At 44.5% G+C, this 15,685-nt stretch overlaps 2 protein-coding genes across 2 annotated transcripts in view; both read left to right on the forward strand.

The window, feature by feature from the left end:
• Window positions 1-1,295: 1,295 nt before the first annotated feature.
• Window positions 1,296-15,331, forward strand: T265_13800 (hypothetical protein; the record flags this gene model as incomplete). The annotated part of the gene is given in 10 exon segments (XM_009170580.1): window positions 1,296-1,352; window positions 1,602-1,917; window positions 4,080-4,346; window positions 6,391-6,525; window positions 6,908-7,015; window positions 7,024-7,443; window positions 12,416-12,627; window positions 12,664-12,714; window positions 14,267-14,427; window positions 15,259-15,331. Coding segments are annotated over 10 exon segments (1,800 nt in total).
• Window positions 15,332-15,414: 83 nt separating this feature from the next.
• Window positions 15,415-15,685, forward strand: part of T265_05536 (hypothetical protein) — a gene marked incomplete at both ends in the record, with an annotated part of 30,924 nt that continues 30,653 nt past the window's right edge. The window contains one exon of the mRNA XM_009170570.1: window positions 15,415-15,585. Coding sequence (XP_009168834.1) covers window positions 15,415-15,585 — 171 coding nt within the window. The remainder of the gene's footprint in view (window positions 15,586-15,685) is intronic.

Here is a 15,685-nt window from a genome sequence, read left to right on the forward strand (position 1 = left end):
CAGTTGTAGCACCCTTCTGGTGCCTAGCTGCAATACCACCCGAAGGTTGCATGAGGGCTGGGATACTGGCAGGTTGCCCAAGCTTAGACAGGCAGAGGTCGGGTTCGAACCACGAACCTTTCGGTCAGTAAATTCGTGCTCTAACCACTAAGGCCATCTCGGTAACTGCACACTCTCGTCACCATTCGAGGAGACATCTTCAGTGCGCTGTTGGCCTCTGAGGACAAAGGAAACCCAGAACCACAGAACCCGAGGCCGAACAAGGACTTAAAGAAGAAATCAATAGAACAGCAGGCTACTAAAAATAGGATGCACGCCACAAACCAACAGAGAAGCCGACCACGACGCAATACAGATCAAGAACGGGCCAATCAGAATCCAGGTTACAGTGCGAACGCCGCTCTTTGTAGACTATATAAACGAAGGCACGAAGAGAGGAACTACCCAACCAACAGCGCACTGAAGATGTCTCCACGAAACGTTTGCAAACCAATTGCCAAGCTCGGCGAACAGATCAACAGCCACCTGATCAATTACCAATGTCTCATTGTCTTTACAATTTCACTACAGATGGCAGCACGACTGTACCTCCAGACAGCCTAGTTTTTGTTTCGTTCGTGATACTGGATCCTTCTGGTCCAGTTCTGGTTGTGCCGTTCTGGTTTTTGTGACATTGCTGACACTGTAGATACGAAGTTCCAGCCAATTGGTTCCGCTAAATCATTTCAACACTCAAATACCACGGCCATATCAAGGTATCAGCGATTGCTAGGAGATTTGAGGTGGATCGTGAACGGGTTTTTGACACGCGTAGTGTAATCGTATGTGTCATGAGAATGCCTAAGTTATTAGAATGCGAATTCCCAGTGGAATGTACAACTTGAACTTTCAAGCAATCGTAATGAACAATTTTGGAAACTCAGTATACAAAGTGTAGTAGGCTTTCAGTATACGGGATGAAAATCAATGTTCCAGAGATCACGCAACTAGTGGACGTTTGACTGTTATTCAAGAAGCATTTTTTATATATCTGTGTTCTTGATTACGTCAGCAGCAGGTATCAAGCATGAGCCTTTGAGGTGAATTGGGACATATCTCCCATTTGTGGTTGCTAACTTTCCGCAGAATATCGGCCATCATGCAATGGTTCCTCTTAATGAGAAATCCTCTGAGAGTGTGCAGTTACCGAGATGGCCTTAGTGGTTAGAGCACGAATTTACTGACCGAAAGGTCCGTGGTTCGAACCCGACCTCTGCCTGTCTAAGCTTGGGCAACCTGCCAGTATCCCAGCCCTCATGCAACCTTCGGGTGGTATTGCAGCTAAGGCACCAGAGGGTGCTACAACTGAACGAGTGGGCATCTTATAACAAGCTTCAGTTAATTTCAGTCTCAAGCTCAGTTACAATAGGGCAAGATTCTGCCTGACTCTGCAGTTCCCGCTCTCTTGAAAGCGCTCCACAGAAACGATAGAAAACCGGCCGTTATTTGGTTGCAAGCAGCTCATCACTGACCGAAGTGACTTCATCAATGCATTGTGAGATGGGCAGAAGATTTTTGGACCTCTTTTGATGTTGAGGTACGGAACTTTGAGTGTCGCGTAGGTTCGGCAATCCCGAATACCAAAAGGAAGCATTGAGTTCGTAATTCTACGTTACTGTTTAGATGAGGGTGAGCAAACGTTACAACAAACCGCAATTGTTCACGTTCGTAGCGTCAACAAGTGCACAGGCCTGTCGCTGACCCGTACAGTGCGATGTCAGTGTCCGCACACCAAACAACGGCGAGCGGAATGTTGGCTCAGCAGTAGTGTGGGCTGCGGTTGTCCTTTCCGACGACAGTCTCGTGATTCTCATTGGCTGTGCGGTAACACGGACCTCATGAGAAAACGAGTCAAGGCAGGTTCAGCAAACGGGATAAGTAGGTCAGCCGCGCACATCGCATAGACGCACACAACTGTAGGGCATGACAGCCTCTGATGGAAGGCGAGTGGCGGGTACGGATAGGTGAAAATCAAAAGTACACAGACGGAGTAAGCAAATGGCTAGAGGGATTATCATAAGGTCAAGCTAGATCCAGCAGTGGCCCACGGAAGTCTCCAGCACCCCTTTGGGCAAGGACAATTTCATCGAATTCCACGGTACCCCTGCCCAAGAAAGATAGTCGCAACAGTAAAGGTAGCCCAATATTAACATTTTAGGCTGTTGTGGTCAAACTGGCGACAGTATGGAAAGGGGATCTTTCGTTACAAACTGGAGAATACTTGCCACAACGTACTGTTTGATGCTTTGCGAAGAATACTCCACGGGAGTGCTGGTGTCCCGTAAGTCCGATGCGCCACCAACTGAGCAGCCTCAAGAGTTCACCTGCGTTTGTGTCGATGTAACGCATCTCGCTTACGTCCGATAATCGAAACCAGCCGAATTTGAAAAAGTAACATATTTCTTACTCTGTAAGGTCAAAATTAACGTTTCTCCAACTCAATCGAATTGTGTCCCTATGCTACAGCTTTGTCCATGCTCGGTTTTACATAACATTTTTCAACTGCTCATAGAATAAACGTTTGGGGGTGCTACGTGATGTGTCTTTGAAGTCAACCAAACGGGATACCATGCTTTGATGTTCCATCCTGTCGATTATTTGGTCGGTAGTCAGCGGAAACCGAAACAATACACTATCTCACAACCACATTCTTCCATTTTTGGCAAATTTTGGCGCCCTCAGGAACAAGATGGCGTAACAAACTAGTGTCACAGAGTATTTGTTTTAAGTTGAAAAAGAATCCAACAGACATTGGTAGTGCCGTTAATTGTTGAATTTTTGCGTTGGAAGGTGCCAGCGAGACACTAACACCTTTGAATCACATAGCATTCGTTGATTTGTGGAGCGTTCTGAGTCTGACCGGTAGCCATCCCAACGATGCTGAGTGATAACACTATTTTCGGAATTTCTAAGCAGTTATTACAGTTAGGTACAAATGCCATGGAGGCAAAGAAATCGCCTCCACAAACCGTGGCTCAGCAATTCAGCTACCATACCTCACCATCTTGCAGGAATCCCCTGGTAGTTCCGCGATCTATCCTAGCCTTGTTTATCAAATCTGTCAGCACCATCTTTGTGTAGAAGAATCAACCATGTCTTCATTCGCATCAGTTGACGGTCCCTTGAAAATGACCTTCAAGTATCTCCAGGGAGTCGCGACCGATTTGTCAGTTCTCTGATTAGAATCACTGTCCATGAGAAGCGCAACTTTCGAGCAGTCTGAGTTCCCATTGTTTCGGCCCAGTTGCCTCCCGAAAAAAGAAGAAAACATCACGGGGGCTAGAATGAGTCTACGAAATAGAGGTCGCCCGTTTAGAAGGTAAAGGCGATGAAAGATTGCAGAACTACATGTCGCACAATTTTTGTCGCCTGGCAGTTCAAATTTAAAGGTTACACAGGTTTCTTTTGAACCCAAACTTGTAGGCTATTTAGTTGAATTTCATTCACCTCTGCAGTAAATAGTAGCATGAGTCGTACCAGCCCTCAGTGGCTCAGCGGTGCTTTGAAGACGCACCCTTCGTGGATGATATGAATGTTTCCGGCCAGATGTGACGCAATTGCCAGATTCCTTCCACTCGGAGACACAGGGTTCTGTTCTTGCCGGCAAACGCCTTGTCGTGCGATCAGTGATTGATGTTAGACTTACAACTGAGTGTACACAGAAGCTGGTGGAAGAACGTGGCAATCTGTTCTTGAAACGGATCTAATAGTCTGGCTGGGACTGAAACTCAAGCACAGATTAGCTGTCATGTTTATCGTATCTGGATTGTACGATCCGGAGGTAATCACAGAGGTGTTCGGGATCCGACTTTTTTCACCCATAACTAAGTATACGTTTACCTTCGGCAAGTTTTCTGGCAATAACATGAGGCATTTCGAGTATGACACCTGTCCTACTCAAGTATCATCATAAATGTTATTGATTTTATTCCTTGTTGAACTGCGCGTCATTCTAACGCTATTTATCAAGATCAAATCAAAGAATGGAGATGTTTGATTAGGCAGCTAAGTGGATGTTCCCTTTTGTACTATTAAAACAGTGACGACCGACCTTTCGAAAACGGAACAAGACCTGGTGTTGAATGAGAATCTCGGTGATCAGATGAAAAAGGGTGAGACCAAACACTGGTGGAGCGCGCGTCCTGGACGAAAGTTGGTGATACGTCAACCGTTTTGCACAGCATGCTTGGCTCCACACCGAAAACATTTCATAGTTTTTCGGGATAAGCCTCTCATTAGGATCGATCGACCGATCGATGAATCAGCCACCGGGAAGCCAGCGGACGAGCAGACGGAATTGGATACACGTGCGTCAATGTTATTCAATATTGTCACATTATGAATGGACCTTTGTATTACTAAAAAACGCACGAGGCCTTTTAGCTGCCACGCTGGTTTTCACAACTGTTATCGATTACTAAATAAGGTCATTTTTTCGAAACCTCGTGTAGCTACCTCAGTCCAAATTGACTTTTAATTTGTGGTGTGGTTCCATATAGCAAGAATTGATTCCGGTTATCCTCTCAGTTTTACGTGGCGATAGTTTTTTTCAGCAATATCGGGCGTAGCGGATCAACAATTTTGATGACCACATGTCAAATGGATTTAGACAACTAAAGCACTGGTGTGCACAGGATGGTTGTATTCTACGTTCAAGCGGAGGCTCAAATCGATATCTAATCGATATCGAAACTTGTCACTTTAGACTGTTGTTGGTGCACATCAAAGAAGTTTCGAGCCCTGTTTCAACCCCTCTCTTGAATTCAGGCCACTATGTAAGTAACGAAATGAGACCCATCATTCGTCATCATTGCCTGGCATGCGTATACTGTAGAGAAGCCAGCCAATCACTCCCGAAAATACTAGACCACAACGCAATGCAAATCGAGAAGAAAAAGCAATCAAAACGGGAGAGGAAACTAATAAAAATAGGAGGAATCGGGATGATAAATCGATTCGAGGGAACGCGAACCACAACGCAACAAAGATCACGAATGGACAAATAAATTCACGAAAAACGATGTCCCCCATCTAGCCAATCATTTTAAGAGATAACATAGCCTTCAAATCGAACGTTACTGCACGCAAGCAAGTAGGATGTACCCATCCAACTGTTCGCTGATGTTTCCCCGTATGGGAACAAAACGTTTGCAAGTCAATTGCCAAATTTGGCAAACAAATTAGCAGCCATTTGACAAAAAAACCAACAAAACACTTTTGCCTAAAATTTGTATCCATTCATGTTCTGCGGAAGGATACCAAGTGAGCTAGGAGATTTAATTACACACAGACCAGCCGCTTGTTTATTCAATGAACCCTAAGTATTCCAACCGATAAATTGCCCTCAGATCCCTAGTGGTCTTTCTGTTTTACTCATCTAGTACAAGCTACTTGACAAACTACTCAGCACAGTCTCTCCAATGGTCAACCTCTTCCTGAGGAGTCTGAATGTGCCCCTCAGTTTGTGTTCATTGTTTGAGGGGAACATCGTCTAAAGGAATAGCGATTTCCTAGCATCTGACGTGCCAGTAAACCAACGAAATATGGAAGAAAGCTGATGCGTTTACGTTTGCAGCGCAACCGACTGGAATATACTGACTTCGCCTATCATGCAGACAAAGTAGTCTCATTGCTCAGTGTGCGATCACAAGCCGTCCGGCATCGTCACTTTCTATATAACATTACATAACGGCCCATTTTTCAAAATATGTAATCTGTCCTTTCCAACTCCAAAATTATGAACAGTATACGTGGTTTGCCAGCCAAATGGGTTGAATTTGATGGCCAACCTGTATGTCAGACTGGCCAACTGTAAATTAATTCGTCGTACCCATTCAACAAGCTCAGTAACTCAGAGATCACGCGAACAAGGTACATTGGTGCAGACTTCGGCGGCCAAACTTTACACGAGGTCATGCTTTTGAGCATGCACAGCGATGCCGCACTCAGCTACTGCTTAATCTTGTGTGTGGAAGTCCGGCAACGTTGTTTATAGCCACCGAAACTCTACGGTGAAGATGGCACATCTTTGACGACACACTTAGATCAGTCAATCTTTCACCTCTCGAAACTAGCCAGCTAGCCAGGTCAGAAACACAGAATGGTTCTTTTTTTAATTCCGCTCAACGTTCTCAGGCTTTTGGCTAGCTTTTGAATAGCTTTTGGCTAGTGCTCAGTTGACAAGGCGTTTAGTCTACATGCCTTACGAAACACTAGTCATGGATCACGTGTTCAAGTCTTGACGGACGGCACAACACAATAACCCTATCAGAAGTGTGTTATCTTCATTAGTTGGGCTGTTGTAAGCTATGTCTTTTCCATCTCACACACGTGTTTTTTGTCAACTAACAGTCCCAACTCTTTCTCACGTCTATCTAGCTGAAGTCATCGGACAAGAGTTCATCGACCCCATAGAATTTGCATGCCCAATACCCGCTTGGATGCCGGATTTCAAGGCCCTATTTTTGACCTGCTTCTCTCCATACAGTGAGTTGGAATTGTCATCAACATGGGTGAAATGTGATGCCACTGGAACAGGTTGCTATATTTAGTAGTATATTTAGTGGTACTAGCGAAATGAAGAAGCCTCCGCCGCGGAGTTGTTTATTAGAGAGAACTGAAACTGAACACTTACGGACAGAAAAGCAAAAATCATATCCACCTTATTCCCAAAAAACGGAATATCTGTTTTCTTCTTGAATGGGGCTTCTTGAACTTTCCTGGATATGTGTTGCCTACCACACAACTGTAAACGAATGCTACAAAGCAATTCCATAAAGACCATAATAAATCCCACCTTCCATTAGATCAAGACGGAGTTCCAGAAAACCACATATTACTCGCATGCCTCATCAGTAGTATCCACCAGTCCACAGCCAGGGTGGGACCATGCGGTGTTCTTTGCCGGTTTGCAGCATTTGCTGGATGGTGTCTTGCCGGGATTGGAAGCAGTTGCTGTCTGACCAGCTCGTCGAAGGTATGTAGGCGGTGCTCGGTGCTCACTTGCGCTTGGCGTGAGCAACCGGTCAGTTCAGCGTGAACGATTTGGTGCACCTGGCACGAGGAATGTCCGAGACCTCACCAAACAAACAGAAGAAGCCGGAAGTGTAGCCGATCGAGGACCTGCGGATCAAAGCGGACTGACTGAAGCGTGGGAGCGCTTTGGAACAAGTATATGCTACAAATGTGGCATGTCTGGCCATGGAAGAACAAATGTCTCCATAACTGTAACTAATAGCGGTTTTATTCTACTCTTCTTTCCCGTATGGGTTGCGATTAGTACAGTGATACAAGCCAAGATACAGGCTGTAATTGAGATAGATTGGAAGAGGAGTTCGTGCTTGATCGACACAGCAGCAGGGCCGCTACTGAGACAGATTCTCCGGGAGCACTTGGAAAGACTGAGTCTGAATGAGTTTAATATATCACCCTGATCACTTTACCAACTGAAGAGAAGAACGCGCTTCATTGTGCAGTCGTTCAAGAACCAATACGAACTAAGTAGACTAACAACGTGATTAGACACGAATGCAAAAACCTCACTTGTACACAGTTTTTGAAAAGTGGACATTTTCAAGCGTCCTCTTGAACTTTTTCGGACGTCATCTGAATATTAAGCATTGATGAAAAAACGCCGCCACAATTTCCGTGGCAAACTTCAATCAGATGTTTCGACGTCACTGTGGGAACTGGCCACATACTACTCGGACACCCTGACATTAGTAGTAGAGTTATATCACGAACACCACCCAAGCAGATTTGTTGACAGTTTGATTTAAATGACCACAGGTTGGATGAAACAGATTGCTGAGGAATCAGGGGGCGCGGGGTTAGATTTATTCGTATTCTGGTATTCTGAATCGAGTTTTAGGTTCAACGGTAGCACATGCCCTTGAAACGGCTAATTCCGAGAACATATTATCCACAAAGCAGGGGATCTCCTGAAGACAGTAAGTACTAACTTGTTATAAAGTACAGTTCTACAGCAGGGCAGCTCTTCGGCGAGGTTTTCGGAGATAATCCTACAGAATGCGTTCTCCCACCCAGCGATGCGTTTTCAAGATGTATCATTACCTCAGCATGATCCAAGTAAGGCGAAAGCGTGCTCGAATTTCAAGTATCTCAACCCGCTTCGTCCTCAATTGGCGTCAGGACACAAACTCTAATTATGCTACTCTCCGATTCGTGTCTGTCAACTAGTTTGTACAGCTGTCGAGTTTAATTTTCGGTGTGGTTGTTGGTCCAATCAGCTGGCGGCCAATCCAGACAACTGTTTGACTACTGGTGACCGTCCAAAAACTTCCGCCTGATTAGTCATCAGTCTCCGCGGAAAACCTCATAATTAGCAAGTTATTGGTTTGAAATTCTACCGGTGAACGTGCAAATCAAAGGATCTAATCATTCTGCGTCACTCCAAGTTGTCTGAGTGAAACTCCAAGTACATGTGCGAGAAGTCCGATCCCACATTCCTTTCAAACGGCCGGTAAAATTTCAAACCCGTGGCTTGGAAGCTACCAGGTTCTGTGCAATAGTCCGTGGCGAATCAAGCGAAATCTTTTCTTATCAGTTATCAGTAGTTATCGATTTGTCTGAATTGGGTAGCCATTATTCAAACGAAAAGAACACTCATCTCTTAGTTGATAAGAGAAACAGCTACACTACTAAACGGCCCTAAGAAGGACGGAGCCTGAATTGGACTGCCGAAAGTTTTCCACTAACCTAATGAATAGTATACTACATTCGGAAAATGTTGTGTCTTGCTGAACGGTAGTGCAGCTCTGCATCGGTCCCTTGGCTTCCTGCTCCGCCCACTATGGCATATCAAAAGGCACGGTCGCAATACACAGCCCTTTATGGAGACAAAGGAAAATTATTACAACAGTATTTATAGGGTAATCACAGAGTGTTCCACAAGGTCATGCTAGAATCTCTGTGAGGGGGCGAGAAGCGTCGAGTCAAAGGTGCTCGATCCGGATTGGCTGGCATTCTGACCAATCATATCATCCTTCCTTTTGGTCCGTACTCTGCACGTGACAAATCCGTCCAAATGATGTGATGTTCGGCTGTTAGGGACGGTTGGCCTCCGGACAGAAAATATGCTGCGACATCGAAAATATTTTATTAAATGAAACTTGAGGCAGCCTTCCCGGAGCGTACTGAGCTGAAGAATATCACAGAGGAGATTCAAATGGAATGGAACCTTAAAACGATTTGCGAACAGGCATATTTCTATAGCCATGCGTAGTTTGACCTTCAGCTACAACACGAAGTTGACGAAGTTGGGTGTAAAATCGGCTATGGTTATCCCACTTTTGTCATCCACAACAAAGACAACGATTGGTGTGTAGGTCATTCATCAAATCTTCAATGATTTTATTGCTATTACGTTTCGTTTATTATGCTCTAATTTCAAAGAGAGAGGCGGAAACTGCGGCTATCTTAGCATGTATTATCACACTGCTCAACAGGTTCGTGCAAGAAAACTGCTCTCCTCTTTTGAATACCGTCGGGTCCTCTTAGGCTTTTGGGAGTACAGCACCCTTTCAAACATTTGGTATCGACCATTATGAGTATAGTACAATCATTTTTGACTCTATTCGCATACTCACCTACTTGATCCCATATAAGTGACATCAAAATCCATCTTAACGGACATGCCTGCAGCATAGGCGCAGTGTCACTTTATCCATCGGGCTCCTTGGACGCAAGGGTGCACCGAGTAAATGAGATTCCAGTGGCTCTGACTACGGTAATGAGTGANGTATAATACTATCATCCTTGACTCTATTCGCATACTCACCTACTTCATTCCATATAAGTGCCATCAAAATCCATCTTAACAGATATGCCTGCAGCATAGGCGCAAAATGTCACTTTGTTCACCGAGTTCCTTGGACGCAAGGGTGCACCGAGGTTCCAGTGGCTCTGACTACGGTAATGAGTGACCAACTCTTCAATTCGTCACATGGTATGGGAACCATGCAGCAAGCTACAGTTTCAGTCAGTACTGGTTCAGAAATGTTGAACCATTTTGAAATCAGACACATAACTGGTTGAATTTTTCAACTGAATGACATTCATGATTGGCGTCATTCGGATTTGAGAGAAAGTGATTGATTTTTCAGAATTTGTGAAACTATTGTACTGATACTAAAGAACAGAGATAAACAAATCTACTGTTTTCTGTAGCTTTATCAGATTTGGACTAAGATTTGAAGGAATAGTGGATAAAATCATGGCTGGTTTTCTGCTGTCGTTCTCACTGAATGAAACAGGGACGGCTTGCGATGGTTGGAATCTTGTACAGACAAGCCTAAACAGGATCATAAGGCCTGAGCCATGCTCCAACTTTCTCACTTTGATGCCTTTGTCCGTGTTGATAGTTAGACAACTTTTGATGACTAGACTGCTTGAATGTAGNNNNAGACAACTTTTGATGACTAGACTGTTTGAATGTAGCACTTCCGCACAGGCAGCTGTCTGCGTTGGCAAAACTGCTTTCTTGGTTGCCACACTATTGTAGCCCGGTTGCTATCGCAACTCACATGCACAAATGAATCTGGGGCCTGCAAACTAACGGAAATACCCAGTGATATTGGACGATCTTTCTGTGTCTGTGCTTCGGAGTTCTACAACATCTATTTTGAGGAAAAGGCGAGTTGGGTTGTTAAGTCTCTGTCATTTACTCGTCTTTGTCCATAAAAAATGGAAGCATATAAATCCCGGTACATCTCAGAGTTTCACGGACTGATTCAGCCTGTTTTGGATAGCAAAATGTGCAACTTAAGCCCTTCCGTTTTTCTAAAGATACTCAAACAACAAGGTAGGAAAACGATTCAGTCAGAACTCTAATCCGCAGCATACGGTTTTTTGAAACACTGGACAACTTTGATTAGTTTAAACAAGATAGAAAGAGATTGTGCACTGTGTCATTCAGACATTTTGAATGATCTTATCAGCCGCTACATTATCACGAGAATTCAGCTTGATGTACCAATAACAGCTGAACGGATTATGCACGTAACGGCGGCCGTGTTCAGACGGTTAACAAATCAGTGACTTGGCCGTAACCATGGTAACGTGATATTGTGACGTACAATGTTTTGGGCAAACAGAAATGGCTGTTGAATTTCTATAAATAATACACCAGTAGTTGCCAGACCAACTAAGTTCGCACCAGGTAGCATAATGGCAAACGCATTGCCCGGGTTCTGGTTCATGGCCCTTCCCACCCGCTTATACTACCATAAAACGATAAGTAATCTGCTGAGAAAGGAAATTATCTGACAAATTATCGAAGGTTTTCAACTGAGAGGCTTTCCTTGTAGGGGCCGTCTAAGACTTCAAAATACTTCCTGGCTACAGTCAGATGGACATATAGCCACTAGATGAGGAAACTCCACCCTCAGTTTGAGGGTCACGCCTTCGTTGGCGTCAATTCGTACACGAAATTCATGTAATGTGGGGTCACGACAGATCGGAATAAAAACTGCACACTGTCTCGTGTAGATTGTTCAAGAATTCACAGTTAGAAACAAGAATGAAATCGAGTTTGAAGTTTAATAGTTGGCTACCAGCTGACTGTGTTAACTAACTGTCGAATTCGTAATATTTCTGAACTCCACGCAGATTTATCAAACGGGTGTGAAGTAGCTCAGTTCTAACGTTTTACCTTCATATCCGCGCAAATGTGCTAGGGAACTATAAATTTTTGCCACATCTATTTTGCAAAAATAGGGGATTCCCGAAAGAACCCAAAAGCACTTGCCGAATGACATAAAACATTTGGTGATGTTTACGTAATATTTCCAAGTTAAGTGGCCAGCACACTCGATCTTATTGGGGTGATGCATTTTAATGTTGCTCTAGTGAGAGCGAAACTGTGAATACGGTGTATTCTATCGATAGTGTAAACTTTGACGTCAAGAATGACGTACCTTCTGAAAAATAAGACGGCCGATTTGCAGCACATTCCGTTGGAGAATATCATAAACGAGGATTTCAGATGGGATTAAATCGGATCTTCAGTGAATTGGCTAATGAGAATGTTTTGGATGCAATTCAGTGTTAAAGTAGAACAAGAGGTTGTTGGAAACTCGGGGAATGCGTCTACTTGATAAGCCCCGGAATGTCGAGGAATTTTTAGCAACCCCATGAGTAGTATGTTACGTCAATAAAACTTTAAAAAATCGTCCAGCTGTATCACCCTTTCGGTGCCTAGCTGCCATGCCACACGAAGGAGACATGAGGGCTGGGGTAATGCCGCGTCGCCCAGGCCTAGACAGGGGAAAGAAAACCTAATTTTACCTCAATGAAATGCGTGCATTTTGGTACCATAAATTGTTCCTGTTCCCAGTAAAACGTTTTAATTATTCAGGTGTTGTCTATCTCCTCTGGTTGACCATCGTCTCGTTGGCTGTCGCCTACAATTTCGTCACAATCCCGCTACGTGAGGCGTTCGACGTGTATGACGGAGCAGACTATCAGTTCTACTGGTATATTGGGAACATTTTCGCCGATTGTGCCTACTTGTTGGATATTTTGTGTGCCCGCCCCAGGGTTGAGTTCAATCAGGATGGTCTTGTCAAGGTAGGTTGTGTTCTCAGCAATGACGCGTCTGTTTAGAATGATTTCAAGTCATGCGCTCTGAACTACCTGAAGGCACCTCAGTTTAAGGTGAGTCTAGTGTTCCTCAAAGTTTTTCTCACCTTTTCCATAAACAATCGTTTGAGATAACTGAATCGATACTTTGCAGTCCCAGATTTTACCTCACGGCATGCTTCTCAGCAAGCATTCACAAAATGCTTTTGGTGAGTCACATTATGACAAAATCAATACACCTGTAAAGACGGTACATACTACTCATAAGGTTGCTGAAGAATATCAGTCATGACGAATTTAATCAAGATTCATCTTCATCTCCTGCTAAAATGGGCACATTCTGCATGTTGCCAACTTTCTTGCTGATCAAACAAAAAGTCAAATGACAGGCTAACGGCTTTAAGATTCTGTCCGGTAGTCAGAAACAATAGTTAAGCACCGGTGGACTCAGCGTGACATGTTGAGTTGACAGATTAACGTGACGCAACAGCAGCTTCAGATATCCAATCAAATTCTTCAGGAAAGACGTGCCAACAACGGTACTGGAGCACTCTGTTTCATGTGAGCACAGTTTGAATCTTGGAGTGAAGTGTGAATCAGGTACAGGTATCTTACATCACTTTCTTGATAAGTAATGACTCGTGGTGCCAGTCAGTGTGTAGGCCTAAATTCCTATCCTCGAGGACCGTGCTTCAATCGATCTTTCTAACCCAAGCTACTATGCGCTTCCATCACTGATGATGTGCTGTAAAACCATAAGTTGAGCATGTACACGTGACCTACGCACGGACTGGACTCTAAATTTGCAAGCTTTTCGGGGGGTTTGGGATGTGTGAGACAGCATGTTATTAACGACCCTGCGCATCTCACTCTGAAGTTTGCTTTAATGAAGCGATGCGCAAAGTCACATGTGCTTGGTAGAACGATGAATTTTACCACGCCACAGAAGTACCACAAGTTGATCGGTGTACTCTGAAAGTGGAGTTTGGTTCCATAAACAGGATTTATCTGAAGCTTCAAGAGAAGAATTAAAGTGGACGCGCAAGAGACTGAGTGCTAGTGCACCACATACATTCTTGAGCGCCTATACCTCTAGACACTTATTCAGGCAATCTGGATGAAAGCTAACAACAAGAGCATCACGGAGATCGATTAGCAAACAAGCCATGTAGCGTCCCCCACCAGACGGGGTGGGAATCTTGCGGACTCATCCTGTAAGACGTTTAGCACCAACAGAATCCAGATGTACACAATCTCTTGCATACCCCTCTGCCGGGTCAAGGGTTGACCATCTATCTGCTTCTGCCGATCTGAATTGCATACGAAAAATAGCACTGTCCTCAGTAAACGATAGCTCGGCATGAGCAATACATGGCCTAACCATCGCAGCTTCCGGCGCTAGACGCACTCTTCCATTGAAGTATCCATTGCACAATCGAACGTTCGCTCTCTAACTGACCTGTGATGGATTTGCTGACACCAACCTTACACGAGGCATGGCCCTGAGACAGTGATTGTCGAACACCTGGAGAGATCTTAGTTTTGCCGCTCAAAGAAGCCAAGTATCACAGCCATACAACAATGCAGCCCACATTGTAGCCTGATACACACGCTCCTTGAGTTTCAGACGTCATACGTGTCTCAAATTAGCAGGCGCGTCACGAGCCTTTCAAATTCTCGCATTGGCCTCAACTGGCCTGTTGAAATCGGAGCCAATACAATTTGCGTAATAGCTGAAGAGCTTCACAAACTCAAGGGTCTCTCCCTGGATTGTGAGTGGCGTGTCCAGTGACTGCATATCCACGGCGTGACCCTACACTTTCTAGGTGTAAACAAAACGGGATGACTTTAGTCAGTCCATCCAAAATCACCTGCGTTTCCTTCGCTTTGAAGGCCAGAACGGTGTTATTTGTATATTTCAGATCGAATAGATTTTCATTAGAGGCTATTTGACACTGGGGTTTTGAAGACCCTCCAGAGTTTTGAATCAATTGGAAAAAGTTTGGAACCGATTGAGAAGTCACCGTTTCAGAAGAGCTTGGTAAACCATCGGTAGTTTTATTTAGGCAGCGTTTCGCATTTGACACAAAAGCTTCATCAGGCCAAGTGAACAGGTCACCAAATTGGCCAGGTTATAAGACAGACGGAGAACCAATCAGTAAGTCCTCTTCACACTAGCCAGGTTATAAGACAGACGGGGAACCAATCAGTAAGTCCTCTTCAAACTAGATCAGTGTTGAGTGTCAATTAACGGCTCTTGTCGGTTAATGTGGGTGCCAAAATCTTGAATTGATGGGTTGGAGAGGTTCCGACTTAGTCCCAATCGCTTTTCGTTCCTTAATCTTCCAATTCAGGGTGCTTCACTTGATGATTCACCTCGGGTGCCGGTGTTAGATTTTTCCCGGTCTTTGTGGGGTTGTGAGTACTCCGACAATTTAGTTTGAGGGGGGTTGAGGTCAAGTGGATTTCAGATGATGACCACTCTTACTTCTGATAACCGCACACCAACACGTGTCAGCTCGAGCAACCCAAGACCGTTCTTCACATGCTAGCCAGTTACACGCCTTCCATTCTGTTAACGCTGTGATGCTTGGCGATTTCTACCGCCTCGGTGATCAGTTTGTGTGACGTGGACCATAGTCCTCGCCTCGAAACCTCATCATTTTCTACGTCTATTTTGTGTCCCGTCTAGAGTGTGTGTTCGGCAATCGCCGAGTCTTTCAGTAACACTTGATATTCATCTGCGTTTCTCGGCGGCCTGTTTATTTTTCTACTATGCTCTCTGACTCTGATGTGCAGTTCCCTGGCTGTCTGTCCTATATAGACGGCGCAGTCGTTACACTTTATTTTGTAGACACAGTCCCTAGTCCTGTTTGCCGGGAGGCGATCCTTTATTTGCACCAGTGCAGAGCGCAGAGTGTTCCCCCTTTGGAAAGCTACTCTTATGTTAGCTGTGTTCAAAATTCTTCGAATTGCCTCCGATATCCCTGGTTTATATGGGATTACAGCGGTCCCGATCCATTCCCTGTTGGGTTTCACTACCGGT

This window comes from Opisthorchis viverrini, assembly GCF_000715545.1.
Source record: "Opisthorchis viverrini unplaced genomic scaffold opera_v5_102, whole genome shotgun sequence".
NCBI classification, from domain to species: Eukaryota; Metazoa; Platyhelminthes; class Trematoda; order Opisthorchiida; family Opisthorchiidae; genus Opisthorchis; species Opisthorchis viverrini.